Consider the following 14,954-nt stretch of genomic DNA (forward strand, 5'->3'; position numbering starts at 1 on the left):
TGGAAATAAAAAAAAAGAGAAGGAATACAGTAAAGCGGCAGGAGTCGGAGCAAAAGGAAGGTGACGGACGAAAGAAGAGGACAGGGCATTGACAAAGAGCTAAAAGAATGGATAATTAAGATTGAAGTACACTGTTAAATCAAAAGGGCTAAATTGGCCCCAAAAACTAAGCCATTTTGTTTAGTAAAATATGGTACCATGAAAAGGGCCATTTTAATATTTGGGGGCATTTTGGTACTTATTGGAGCTCCTTTTTAAGCCGAAAAGACTATATTAGTGTCTATTATGAGCTAAAATGGATTTTACTGGTGCCATTTTGGATTTTACAAGGGCTCAAATGGCTACAAAAATATGGCAACAGAGGGGTGAAGAAAGATAGCGGGAGATCATGTAGATATGTGACGGAATGTTATCAATGTAAGGAGGAAAAAGATTGTCGCACCTATTTCCACTTGCTCGTATTTATCGTTTTGTTCTTCGTTGAGCTTACGCAGCTCCTCTTGATGCTCACGATTCTGGAATAAAAAAAGAATATTCATACATATGTAAGTAGGTTATCAGCCCAGTTATCGGCCATTGGTATGTTATCAACCGTTAGTTTATTATCAACCATCAATAAGATATCAGCCCTCAGTATTTTTAAATCAGCCATCAGCCCTCAGTAAGACATAAGCCAGTATTTTATCAGCCATTGGTGGCGTTCCAATGACACACAAGGTGGCAAATCTGCAAATATGCATATTCAACCGACTTCCCTCAGTAATGGGGACCATGTACATACCTTGTCGTCTATTCGCTTCTGTTTCAACGCGGTCAGTCTCTTGTGAAGCGTGTCCTGTTGCTTCCGTTTCTCTTTCTCAGTCTTTTCCTTCAAAGCATCGACCTCTTTTTTATAGCGCTCGATGTAGGCGTTCGCCTCAGCTTCACTGATCTTAGATGAGCTGCAGAGGGAGATAAGTAAGCCGCGCAGTACAGATATGTACCATAGTGTTATCTCATCTCAATTCAAATAGAGTGTATTAGCAACACGAGACTGCAATGAGTTATTCACGTGCTCAACATGCAATTCATTCGCGTGCTCATTAAAACGGTGACCGCGCCATTTACTCGCAAGTTTATAGTGCAGGTGTCTGCTTTATCAAGGCATATAACGCAAATCTCACCTCACAAGACTCTGCATAGTGTTTTCATGCTGCTCCTCCAGTGATTGCACCAGCCGCTTGTTGAAGTCGCTCTCATCATGCTAATAAATACAAATCAAGTGTTACTCCTTTACTCCGGCTATTATAAGTCAAATTCAATATTCCTACAAATATACGGGTATGAACAAAAAACGTTTAGAGGAAAAAAAGAGTGAGTAGAAAAATGACCAGTAGTCGTTACCTTTTGTATGGCAAGAGCCCTTCTCTCTGCAAGCCTCATTTCAAGAGCCACGACTCTTCTTGACTTCTCCTCGTCCATCGCCTTATCCACAGCAGCCATATTGCCCAAATGCTCTTTAACTAGCGCGCTCGCTTGATCCTCGTTGAATTCCGCCTCTTTGATTAAGTCCTGCAGAAGTTTGCTTTGAGCTTCTTTCATTGTAAATCTTTTGTTAACTGCAACTTCCTGTGGGGTAAAAAAAATTTTGCCTTCTGAAACTTATATGAAATAAGTAAAATCATAGAAGCCATGATATATTTGAGAAAGGAAGGCGCTGCAGTATACCCGTTTTTAGCGGCAAATGCTAGTTATTTCCTAACCTTTCGGAGCCTTTCCATTTCAACATCCTCCTCCAGCTTGAACTTCTTCCTCAGGTCCTCTTCTTCTTTAGCATGGCGTCTACGCAGCACATCAATGATATCGCGCCTTTCACGCTACATGTGAAAACGAAAAGGGCGCCTTTTATACTATTATTACTTCCAATAGCTTCAGATGTTAAGTGAAGGGAACTGCTTGTCAGGTAAAGAGAGCAAGTAACCTGTTTACGTGGCATGCAATGATTTACCTTTCCCATCACCTTGATCCAATGTTGCAACCCTCCAATATTGAGTGGCAAATGGAACCATACAAAAATCTTGACATAGGAAAGGACAACGAAAAGCTCACCTGGCTCACGAGACCTTTGATTTTGGCTTCCGTTTCCTTGATCTCTTTGGCTTGGCGCCTTACCATGTCAGCATGGGCAGCCTAATTATAACAAAAATAGTACAGCAACCGCCAACACAGACTACCATCGTCTTAGCATACCCACCCCATGACAACCATCTGCAGCAGTATCGACACCATGATCACAATAATATTTGCATGAGAAGCTTAAATATTATCAAAAAGTATCCCAGTTAGATTAGAGACCAAAAATCGAAATCAGATAGTTGAAACTATCATAATAAAAAACGCACCTTTAACATTCTCTGTATTTTACGTCGAACTTCAGCGGATCGGCGCTTAAAATCTGCTCCCAGGCGTTGGGAGACACCAGCTATCTCACTTTTCAATTTCGCTATAAACTGCAGAACAAATAACACACTCAGTAGGTTGTTAATAACACGAATAAGATGCTTTCCACACTCATTCGCACAGTGCTAGAGTGCTTCTCAGCGGCGTAGCCAGGATTTTTAACAGGAGGGGGCCCAAAAGGCCCTTTCAAGGCATATTCTCCTGTAATTTTCAGATAATGTCTCATACATTTACTGTATTTTTGGCTACTAGAAGGGGGGGCCGGACCCCCTTGAACACCCCCCTGGCTACGCCCCTGGTGCTTCTTCATCCACAATATTTTTTGTACGAAAGATGATAAGCTTTACAGTGCGACACTCGTGGCCACCTTGAAATGTTTTTAATTAAACCCATTGAGAGTAATGAGGATTAGAGAAGCGTATTGACATAAGACCTTTACTAGTCAACCAGCAAGGGAGAAAAATGCTTTAATGCAAATCACGAAAATCCTCCTAGTTATGGAATTAGTGTCAACTCAAAATTGCGATTCTCACGTGCTAATTGGCCTTGACTCACATTCTTCTCCTGAGATGTAGAGATGTCTCGTTTAACACGCAGCTTTTTGGCGAGTAGGCCCATGACCTGTAGCAACATGTTTTGACGCTGCACCTCCAGGTCAGCATCCATCGTTACGGTCGCTTGTACGTCCAAACTGATGACAAAAATTAAATCCAATTCATAAAGCCCCATTCAAACTGCGCCAGCACCTGCCTGAATTTTCGCTTGACTAACTATAGGACAAAGGAAATGTCAAAATTGGAAAAGGACTTTCTGACATTTCCTTTGTCTTGTGGTCTGTCGAGCAAGAATTCGCCAGCAATGCTGGCAGGTGCTGGCACAGTTTGCAGCGGGGCTTAACCATTATCCATCGTTATAACAGGAAAATCATTATAAAGAATTTGGAGCCGGCCGGAGTTCCATAGATATAGAGTAATGGTCTATATTGATGTGACTAAATTTTTTTTGGTCATTGTCCCGCTCGTTGTTAAGCCAAGGCTTCGACTCATCCCAATTCTGTTGCTTAGAAGTGGTTATTCGTACCATAGCAGTTTTGGTTTGAATCTGGTATTCTTAACGAGGCATTAATTGTGACTGTGTGGGGGTGGTAAAATTATGGTTAGTCAATTATATTGTTGAGTGTGTCATAGAGTGCAAGTGTGGCTAGTTTTTATGGTGTACTGCTGAGGCTCCGTACCAATACAAAATCATACCTATTCGTGAAAAAGGCCTGGAAGGGAATGCTGGTCATACCTGTCGAGTTCTTTCTCCGTCTGTGTGGAATTATCCAGGCTCAAGATGGGTATTATGCTTTCATCCATATTAATAATACTTTGGAGCAAAAGATGTAAACAATTATAATCAAGAGCACGAGCAGCAGACAATCTTGTCAACACCATCATCATCATCATCATCATCATCGTCGTCGTCGTCATAGTCGTCATCACCATCATCATCATCATCATCATCATCATCATCATCATCATCATCATCATCATCATCATCATCATCATCATCATCATCAGCATCATCATCATCATCATCATCATCATCATCATCATCATCATCATCATCATTATCAATATCACCTTTACCACCACCAAAACCACCACCATCATCACCATCACAACTATCATCAACATAACCACCACAACCATCACGACCAAGAGGCAGACCACAGTCATCACAAGAGCACAGGCAGTAGACAATCTTGTCAACATGAACAGCATCATCATCAATATCACCACCATTATCACAACCACAACCACCACCATCACCATCACAATCATCATCATCATTACCACTACCACCACCATCATCACCATCACCACCACCACCATCGTCACCACCGCAACCACCACCATCACCACCATCACAACTACAACTATCTTCGCCACAACCATCACGACCATCAAAACCAAAAGGCAGACCACAGTCATCAAAAGAGCACAGGCAGTAGACAATCTTGTCAACATGAACAGAATCATCATCAATATCACCACCATTATCACAACCACAACCACCACCATCATCATCACCATCACAACTACAACTATCTTCGCCACAACCACCACAACCATCACGATCATCAAAACCAAGAGGCAGACCACAGTCGTCACAAGAGCACAGGCAGTAGACACAATCACAATGGTCTTAATGACCATCACTACAGCAACACCAACACCACCACCATCACCATCACAATCATCATCATCATTACCACTACCACTACCATCATCACCATCACCACCACCACCATCGTCACCACCGCAACCACCATCCTCACCACCATTACCACCATCATCACCACCATTACCACCATTACCACCATCATCACCACCATTCCCACCATCATCACCACCATTACCACCACCATCACCACCACCAACACCATCATTACCACTACCACCACCATCACCACCATTACCATTACCACTACCACCACCATCACCATCACCATCACCACCATCACCAGCATCACAACCACCACCACTATCATCACAATCACAACCAACACCAAAACAACCATTTTTATCGTCAACAAATCAAACGTAAAACCATCATTATCTATCACCAAAACAATTATTATCCAAACCAATGTCACCAATAGTCATCTCCGTGAGGTGCTTCCCACCTTGTTTCGTTATGTCTGGCCACAAGCTTTGTCTCAAGGCCATCCCCGTCCCCTCCTCCATGAAATATGTACTGTGAACCTCCCGTAAGAACCGTCATGCTCTTCTTCTTGGTGAAACGCTATAGCAAGAAAAGAAGCTTAAGTAATACGCTACAATAAACAAGTAGCATATTACTACATACAACTACATCAGAATACTCATTTCAAGTCCTTATCAAGTCCCCTTTCTTTATGTAATAATCCGCGCAAGCGGGCAGCCCAAAAGTGGTTATGGTAATACGAGCAGCAAAATCGTACAAAATCGTACAAGAAGTCGTAAGTGAATTCGTGAAGTTGCGCGTTATACTACCGGCAAACCAACACTTGTAGCAGCAATTTTTTTTGTTGCAAGTTGAGAACGTTTGCTGCAGAAAGAAGAAGATGGTTCTATTTTTTGCAACAAAACTCAGAGACGTTGCCCGTATTTCTACAACAACTTAACTTGTCTCGCAGCAAAGTGACGTCAGGCATACGCATAGCGTTTGTGATTGGTTTAACGAAAGTCGCATATCAGTGTCACGGAGAAAAAAAGATGGTGGATCAACAGCAAGAACCAGTCTATCCTTTGCTGCGACACAAGTTGGTTCGCTGGCAGTCAAACGCGCAACATCGCCTTCGAACTTTTTTTTTGCAAATGCTGCCACAAAAGTTAAACGGTTTTGCTGCTCGTATTACCGTACCTTAACTCTTTTTCTTCCAGATTGACGATTTATGTAGTGAACCATTTGACTTAACAAATGCAGTTGTTAGTTACCTAGGTGTTGCTTCTTACAAAACAAATAAATGCTGAAGGCTGATGAGATCTTCAAAATCATTACTGCCATTAATGTGTTGTATTGCCTACCGTATACCAGGGTGCAATGCGGCCCTTATCACAACACTTAACGATGAGGTAGATGATCACCATGGCAACCACTAAACCAATCACGAGGCCGAGGAGGATTCCGAGCGCGAAGTAGCCTGTTATCTCGCTGGTCTGAAAGGCCAATGTAAACGATATCGTTATACTACTTTTCAAATTATCGTGGAACCCTTGAGACAGAATACCAATATAGTTCAGTCACATTAAGCAAAAATTTAAACCGTACAGATAACATAGTCATATACCAAAATCTACCAAAATCAAAGCGCGGGAACATTTTAAAATCTAACGAAGAAATTTTCTTTAGTCGGCCAGCTTTGCTTCTATTGTTATTTACAAGGATACTTAGCATCCTTGTTTATATCTCACCTTAAATCGAGATGCGTCCACACGTGCGACACAGGCCGTGAGATTACTGTTCAAAGCATAGCGCGGGCTGTTAAGCTAGAATAGATCATAGATATTAGAATACGTACGGCAAAGACAAGGCCACTCCCTCAGGTCAGAGCAAAGACGAGACAATAAGAACAGGGTCCTTCCTTGACACACGACCAAAGACAAGACTATGGGAACAAGCCCTTCCTTAAGACACGACCAAAGACAAGACTATGGGAAAAGGCCCCTTCATAGAGACAGAACAAAGACAAGACTATTGAAATAGGCCCCTTCCTTATGACACGACCAAAGACAACACTATGGAAATAGGCCCCTTCCTTGAGACACGACAAAGACAACACTATGAAAATACGCCCCTACCTAGATACACGACAAAGACAACACTATGGAAATAGGCCCCTTCCTTAAGACACGACCAAAGTCAGCACTATGAAAATAGGCCTCTTCCTTGAGACACGACCAAAGACAAGACTATGGGAACAGGCCCTTCCATGAGATACGGCAAAGTCAAGGCCCCTTCTGTGGAACAGGGCATAAACAAGGCCCCTTTTTCGGGACCCGGCAAAGGCGAGACTGTGACTATATTATCTGACATATGATAAGCTTTAGATGTACCTGAATGCTTTTCCAAAAAACAGTCGCTGGCAAATTCAACTCTTTTAAACTCTAGAAAGTAGACAGATAGATTGTTAGAGGTAAGCACCTCCGTATTTTCTGCATTAATTTCTGATAACTGAACGATAGGAAAGGTGAGGTAACAATTAATTCACCTTTTGTTTGATCAAGAAACTGGCCTGGTACTGCAGCATCACCGACTCTCCAACTAAAACATAGATTAATAGTTCGGCATTTACCAATCGTTTTATTCACGACTTCATTTTTTGTAACGGTGAGAACAAATTAAAGAGCTCATTACAGAAACGGTTGAATGTGACGTGTCCTTACTTGCTAGTCTCGGCACTGTCAGTGTGACGTAGTAAGTGTATGTCTCAGGGTACGTCACCATCACGCCGCTGACCGGTCGCACAGACGCACGCACCAGCTCCATATTCTTTGTCATGTCACGGACATCTACGTCATAAGCGTCATAGCGTGACCCGGGCGCATGCGTTACAGTCACGTTATACATAAGTAACGGAGAGTCACGATCCACATCTACTGGCTGGAAATACAAAATAGGTGTTACGGGTCAACAATACGGTTTATGCAGGTTGAGGTGACTCGAAAGTCCAGCTAAAACAGAAGGATAGGTTATTGTGCGCTTCAAGTACGAGATCTGAATTATGTGTTTTGTGCGAGATACAGCTGAAAGTATGCTTGGCCTTGAAGCGCTTCAACTAGCTTGGTCTTCCTTTCGGGTCACTTTAATCTGTTCAACAAACTGAAGTCTAGGAGTGCCCGTGAACCACAAACACGGATACATCAAACACCTCAATAGCTTGAACAATTTTTCGTTCCCATTGACTACTTTGTCGATCTTCCTCCTCATTAGTTCTAAAAAATATTATCGAGAACTAAAATTATATTATCGATATATCAATAACGATATACTCTTATCCTCAAAACCACCACCAGCTTCCGACACCAAACCCCATTTCAACCCCAAAATCACCATTTCGACCCCCACACTGATATCATATGGGGCTGTAGTTTATTGAGGTGTCAAAGCGTTTATACCTGTACAGTCTTCTTGACAGATAACAAGGGCTTGAACAAAGGGCCAACGATGGTGAAATATCCGGCTGCTGTCTGACTTGTCCCATTGAGCAAGATGTGTACTGTGACTGGCATCCGACGGCCACTCAATTCCATAGGTCGACCAGCAGTCTGGAACCTCAAATACACCGTCAGCCCCTGTGTCGAGGGGCTTGCAGTAGCTGCATGCTGCACAGAGCCGAAGTCGACCTCTAAAGTGTTAGTGTCAATGCGTGTGATGTTCGGAGAGGGGTTGGTGATGGTCATGGTGTTGTTGACGTCGAGAGTGATGGCGCTTCCGTTCAAAAGTGGCTCTAAGACGTAAATGAGCTTGGATGAACTTCGGCGAGCACGTAGACTGAAAATGAAGAACATAGTAGGTCTGCCATGGCTATAGTTCTGTAGGTCATAAGAGGAAATCCTTTATCATGTTAACACATTGACCCCTCAACCGGCCTGTACCGGCTTTGGGAAGTACCCACAACCCAAAAAATTTATAAATTCAAAATAAACACAACAAGATGAAGATACTCAGGCATCAGTCTAAGGGATAAATGGTCTTGCAGATATGCATCCAACCAAGGTGTTGGCATCTACTCTTAAGCCAAATAATAGCACAGGTTCTTTGACAAATCTCAAATCGAACAAGGAGAGAAAAGCAGAATCACCCCTCTCAATAAAACGCTCAAAATACCACACAAGGGAGAGAGATCAGCAAACACAGCTCAAGAGACAAATAGATACCTTTATTCTGATCCTCCAGGTACATTTCCTTGGCCTCAAAACACAATGTCCATTCCTTGAAGGATTGTACAACCACGAAAATATCTTTACGTATTGCAAAGCATTCTGGGAGATCCAGGGGAAAATTCAAGAGGGGAGGGCCAGTCAACACTCCTCTCCCCAAAGTCAGATGGTTTTTTAGAAGTCTTTTCACCCCGAAGCCAAACAAATCAATTCCAGGTCATACAGACCCAGAATAGCAGTGTAAACAATTTTGGAATCAATTTGGTTTCAGAAAAGACAGCATTTAGGAGAGCTGTGGTGATTCATTAGAAAATTATTTTCTCATCCGGGCAAAGCCAAACAAAATCATCATGAATCCCCCTTGCTTGCAATTATCCATAAGCAAAGCACTCAATTATGCCCCAAAAGACTTCATGATGTCCTGAGACACTCTCCTAATATGCTCATAGCTGTATTTTTGATGAAAAATACAAGCAACCATCAACTTGTGCTGGCTTCAGCACAACGACGAGAGATTAAAAGTGGGGACCGCAAAGCACTGTTGGAAAGCTTGGATACCGCTGACTAGGTGCAGCTGTGTTTGACTTTGACAGGCTGTATAAAACTCAGAATAGGGGGGGAGGTATCTGTTTTTAGTCTGTTTTTTGTAAATTCAGCTCAAAAATAGCCAGGAGTCAATGGGTTAACAGTAATGTATGTAGCTCATATAGGGCAATGGGAAATCTATCAAGTATGCATAGTAATGTGTAAAAATTACAGGAAAGCAATGGAAACTGGTGGTAATGTGCGTATGTCATATACGGGAATGGACAATTTTCTGGGTGGATTGGCAGTGTTTTGTTTTATGTTCTAGGGGTAAATACAAGAAGGTGAAGTTAATGTGGTAATGTGCGTGAGTCATTTAAGGGAATGGATAATTTTCTGGGTGGATTGGCAGTGATTTGTTTTATGTTCTAGGGGTAAATACAAGAAGGTGAAGTCAATGTGGTAATGTCGTATGTCATATACGGAAATGGATAATTTTCTGGGTGGATTGGCAATGATTTGTTTTGTGTTCTATGGGTAAATACAAGAAGGCGAAGTCAATGTGGTAATGTACGTATGTCATATACAAAAATAAATAATTTTCTGGGTGGATTGGCAGTGATTTGATTTATGTTCTAGGGGTAAATACAAGAAGGTGAAGTTAATGTGGTAATGTGCGTATGTCATATACGGAAATAAATAATTTATTGGGTGGATTGGCTTTGATTTGTTTTATGTTCTAGGGGTAAATAAAAGAAGGTGTAGTCAATCTCTTGATAAATCTGTTCAATACATTCACTCAATTTCGGAAGGATGGGCTACTGAAGCCAATATATTTTAAAAGGTTGAACACGTCGGAATCCAGACTTAGATACAGTATACTTACTGTCTGGCTACAGGCCCTGACACCTCCACATCTTGCCTCTGCCTGTCAAAGCGAGTTCCATTGAAATCGATGACAGGCGTGGTGATGCGAACCCTGAGGGATGTGGAGCACTCTGGGATGGCCAGATGAATGGAGAGTCCAAAGGTTTCTCCAGCCATCAAAGTGTTGATGTTTTCGGACCCGGTGATGTTGGCACTGATAGGGGTCACAAGCACAGAGGCGTGGCTTGCAAAGGCATAGGCAGCTACCCCTGGTGGAGGAGATGATGATGGCCTGCTGAAGTACCTAAAGATATAACAGTCATCAGGTAATCAGGCGATCACGAAAATATTTCTCCAAAGGCTCATTGGTGCAATAGGGGGCTTGCGCTAAGAGATCACGTGACCTTTCTGGATGGCAAATTCAAACCAAAATAATACAAAAAATCAGAAATGTCTGCGCCCGTCACACCAGAGAACGAAGTAAAAAAAAAATTAAAATGAACCTGAACCCTTTCTGGAAAAAATCTGGCTTTTTTCGTAAGCGCTGAAAAAGGTGGCCTTTTGTTGCTGTTAATTTGCCTCTAAAAGCCTGAGCGCGCGCAAGATTGCCACCCAACCAGTCATGTGATCTTTTAGCACAAGTCCCCTATTATCGGTCTTACTTCAAGGATTGATGTTAGGTTCACTAGCAGTGTACAGTTCAAAATACTATTCGCCTCTTCACATCTTCTCACATCTTCTCATGACATGCACGTGAAACCGAAGATCAGGGGACAAACGACCTCGGTTTCACGCGCGCATCGCAAAGAGGTCTGGAACGACATGGTGATGGTGAATTTGTGTCTTTCTAATAGAGAGCTTAAGTTTATCAAATATTGTAAAACGGCCATTGACAATATCCGTTGCCGGGCGCGTAGAAAGTGAAAAAGGGAAAATACCGTTCTAGCTTTGCAGTCAATGACGTCAACCCCGGTGTTGAGAAATCCGTCAGTGTAAGCGCCAATATCACCCGTTTACTTCCGTAAATAACGTAAATAATTCCGATTATTTTTAACGGAAAATGCGAGAAATATTTCAAAATTGCAAAAGCAGTGAGTCTTTTAAATGTTTCTTCGAGCATGTGACTGATAATTTAGGGCGGATGGACTGTTTGATAGTGCCCAGCGATTTTAATAGATTATTTTGTCTTGTGCGATTGCCGCTTTAATGCCGTTGGCTTTTTAATATCAGAACAAAATTGTGTTTTGTATTCAAATCTATAGATAAAGTTATGAAGGTATGTCGTTGGGCGTGAGTTTGTATTACCTGTAGTTGATAACAGGGCTTATGTCCTCCTTGGGTACCACCTGGTCATCTACAAACCCTGTAATATTGCACCCAAAACTCTCCTTATCCAGTAGGTCCCCAATCTGCAAGACCACACTGCTACCAGATGGCATAACGGTGCCACGACTACATGTCAGCAATGGTCCGATCAGCCGGTCAAATTGGAAGGTCACCTCAAAGTTATAAGCCGTATACGAGCTACCTTGGCTACCAGTGTTGGTGACGGTAATGTTGTACTCAACTCGGTCACCAGCGTCAAGGAGGCTGGTGTCGGGAGTGTTGATGAATTCCACGTAACGTTCTGGTCTGATGGTCAAAAACGAAGCCTGGACAAAATAAAGGGAATGGTCACTTTAGAGACATGCCTAATGATGACAAAAACTATCAAAGAATTCGACCATAGAACTCAAGAGCCAACCCTCTGTTGAAATTACAAGAATATCTATATTTTTTTTTACAGTAAAAGGCCGCGACCATAAAAACAGGTGGTTGAAAATAGGGATACAGACTAGATATTGAATAGACAGATGTGGCCTGTCTTGAATGAAACAATGAGGTCTATTTGGAAATACTGTCACACCTTATCCTCTCGAAGCACATAAGTCCCACCAGTGAGTGGGGCCATGTGGGCAGGCAGGACCGTGTAGGACAAGTACGATGGCGAAGCAACATATATGCTTGACGGGATCCCTGAAGTGGTCCTAGCCTTGTAACGAATCACTAATGGTGACGCATCATGGAGGAACTCATCCTTCTCATAGACCAGGACTTTAGTCTGCGCTGAGTTGTACCTACATGAATGAACGTAATCAGAAGAAATCCACATCCACATACAGTCTCGAGCTAGAAACTTCATGGCTGTCTCTAAAAATTCTTTTAAATGCTATTATTATCCAGCTTTTTTATGGGGATCTCCAAACCTTGTTTCAAATGCTATTATCCAGCTTTTTTATGGCTGTCTCCGAACCTTCTTTCAAATGCTATGATCTAACCTCTTTGTCAATTACTCTCTAGTCAAGTGCGACCAGAGGGAAATTTATTTGAGACTAAAATTATGATAACCTGCCCTCATTCATTACCTGGAATCCCCACTTTTTGCTTGGTCACCATTCACTACTTGTACACTTCCTGGACTCACTGATGCAGGGTCCAGGGTGAGGTATTGATTTGGTACTGCAAGCTCGACAAGCACCCTGTAGGCGTGTGCTTTGGACACAGGGGTGTGTTGCAAGATAAAAGTGAATTCCACATCTTGGTTCGCTTCAACACGAAGGCTAGGTGATGCTTCACCAGTAAGGGATAGTTCAGGTCGCACAACCTGTATTGTTTATCAGTTTAGCGACCATCAAAAAACAGGAGAAAAAAAAAACATATAACCGACATGACGGAAAAACATGACTTAACGCTTCAAATAGGCTCATTTCAGATCTAATAAGGGGGAAAATTTCTCTAAGTACTCTAAGTGAGTAATAGCAAACAAAATATCAAATGCAACTTTTTTTTTAAATTGATGCGACGTTTTGTAAAGTGTCATTAAAATTTGAGCTTTTCGTTCCTGAGCTCATACATAGCGCAAAGATGATCAAGGAAAAAATATCTTAAAAAGCAAAAATCTGGTTATTGGCACTTCGGCCTCACGTTATTTGTGTTTCAAAAATCAGTCCGGAATACAAGGAACCGATGGCCGTTGTAAGAAATTTTGTCTTCTTTCTCGAATTGCGAATTTTCCAGGTTTTTCCGTCATTATGTCACTATAACCAGGTCCGTAGCCAGGATTTTGAACGGGGGGGTTCGTTTACCCATTTAGCGAACCATTATCTCTTAGGAGCTCGTCCCAGCTTGCAGTGGTACTCAATTTTCCTTCATCAGAGCGGACCTTCAAGTCGTGTGGGGTGGTTCTTCCGAACCACCCCTGGCTACGGGCCTGCTATAACCCTGTTGTACTGAATTTATTTCTGGAAAACTTCAAGCATGGAGCAAGTAGCTATTGTGAACAATCATGCAAACAATTTAAGTGGTTGCCACTGGCAGTATCTAAAGTAGAAGAAATTTAGGAAATACTTAAATAAATAAAAGTCTATGAAAAAGGTAACACTAGAGGCTACCAAGTGCATACTGCAGTCATTACCTTCAACAATTCCTTACTGTCGGATCCGTTGTATCGCGACGCCGCATTTTCAAAACATCGATTTGTTTTTGTCTGGGATTTTCTGTTCCGCCAGTCAAATTATTTTAAGCCCATCAGATTCTTGCCATCTCAAAGCTAGTGCAGTTGCCTGGCTTTCTGTCGCGGCACCGTCTGGTTTTCGTCCAGAGGATAGCCAGGGAAGTGCACAAAGCGATACTCTGATTGGCTCAGAATGGTTTTACTGAACAGAAAACCAAAACAAAACGTGTTCCGAAAACGCGGGTCGTGATACAACGGATTCGACATGATTAAAAATTCCTTAATAAAAACAATTCAGTGGATACTATGACTGAGAAAAAAACTCAGATTACTACAGCCTTACCCTTACCTGGAAAGAGAAGTCTCCTCTCTGGGAATTTGGGTCATTATTAACAAACACCTCTGTAATGCCGACAGCATTAATGACACCCTCCAAAGCTGACGCATTGCTAGCACGTACTGTCGCCTTGAATACAAACTGATTATTTCCAGGGATGCCGGTCTGGCCTGTGTTTTTCACATTTCTAAATCTGCCATAACCACAGAGCTTGGTTGGGGTTAATAGTAAGCCAGGAATGTTATCAGATGTTATATTCAATTCTGAAAAAAAACATGCGAAAATATTATATTGTTTTAATTGCTAGTCACTTTTCAGCGATTATTAACCAGAGACTTCATATTTTCAAGTTTACGACAAAAACAACAGCTTTCAGCATAATAGCTTATTATACTGTTCATAAGTGTTTTATAAAATATTTATTGCAAAGATTAGAGCAAAAGACGTAATTTGTGGGTTTTTGGGAGGTGGGGGGCTCCCCATTGAGCATACACCTTTTTTTTTAATTTTGAGAAGTTGGATAAATGGCAAATAGTACGTGGAGAAAAAACAGGTTCCACCATTCATGGGGTATTCGGGGGCATGCTCGCGAAAATTGTGAGCATTTAGAAGCTTTGAACTCTAAAAGAAACATTTCAACACAAATCCTTTATCATTATTTTTACCCATTGATACCTGGCCCACACAGCATGTAAAAGTAAAACACCACTCTACTTAGTCAGTGGTATTCAATTGTGATTGCATCTCAACCCACAGCTTCCCGCTAGACATGGATTTAAATGGAAGTTCCCTTTTTATTCTTTTAAATAGCTTTTATCAAATTGTGAGAGTGCCCTAGGACAGTCGATTGGGGCATAATGAATTCTGTGCATACGCATTTTTG

The 14,954-nt window shown here is 41.9% G+C and overlaps 1 protein-coding gene across 1 annotated transcript in view; it reads right to left on the bottom strand.

Moving 5' to 3' along the window:
- LOC116615488 overlaps nucleotides 1-14,954 on the bottom strand; it is a 36,515-nt gene that overhangs the window by 13,079 nt on the left and 8,482 nt on the right. The window contains exons 4-24 of the mRNA XM_048729435.1: nucleotides 14,084-14,334; nucleotides 12,647-12,885; nucleotides 12,148-12,358; nucleotides 11,547-11,893; nucleotides 10,261-10,545; nucleotides 8,085-8,460; nucleotides 7,353-7,569; nucleotides 7,178-7,230; nucleotides 7,023-7,073; nucleotides 6,381-6,455; nucleotides 5,994-6,125; nucleotides 5,111-5,229; nucleotides 3,730-3,807; nucleotides 2,995-3,130; nucleotides 2,382-2,489; nucleotides 2,089-2,169; nucleotides 1,743-1,856; nucleotides 1,384-1,608; nucleotides 1,164-1,243; nucleotides 782-941; nucleotides 443-515 (exon numbers count right to left, since the gene is read on the bottom strand). Coding sequence (XP_048585392.1) covers nucleotides 443-515; nucleotides 782-941; nucleotides 1,164-1,243; nucleotides 1,384-1,608; nucleotides 1,743-1,856; nucleotides 2,089-2,169; nucleotides 2,382-2,489; nucleotides 2,995-3,130; nucleotides 3,730-3,807; nucleotides 5,111-5,229; nucleotides 5,994-6,125; nucleotides 6,381-6,455; nucleotides 7,023-7,073; nucleotides 7,178-7,230; nucleotides 7,353-7,569; nucleotides 8,085-8,460; nucleotides 10,261-10,545; nucleotides 11,547-11,893; nucleotides 12,148-12,358; nucleotides 12,647-12,885; nucleotides 14,084-14,334 — 3,411 coding nt within the window. The remainder of the gene's footprint in view (nucleotides 1-442; nucleotides 516-781; nucleotides 942-1,163; nucleotides 1,244-1,383; nucleotides 1,609-1,742; nucleotides 1,857-2,088; nucleotides 2,170-2,381; nucleotides 2,490-2,994; nucleotides 3,131-3,729; nucleotides 3,808-5,110; nucleotides 5,230-5,993; nucleotides 6,126-6,380; nucleotides 6,456-7,022; nucleotides 7,074-7,177; nucleotides 7,231-7,352; nucleotides 7,570-8,084; nucleotides 8,461-10,260; nucleotides 10,546-11,546; nucleotides 11,894-12,147; nucleotides 12,359-12,646; nucleotides 12,886-14,083; nucleotides 14,335-14,954) is intronic.

This window comes from Nematostella vectensis, chromosome 6 (genome assembly GCF_932526225.1).
Source record: "Nematostella vectensis chromosome 6, jaNemVect1.1, whole genome shotgun sequence".
NCBI lineage: Eukaryota > Metazoa > Cnidaria > Anthozoa > Actiniaria > Edwardsiidae > Nematostella > Nematostella vectensis.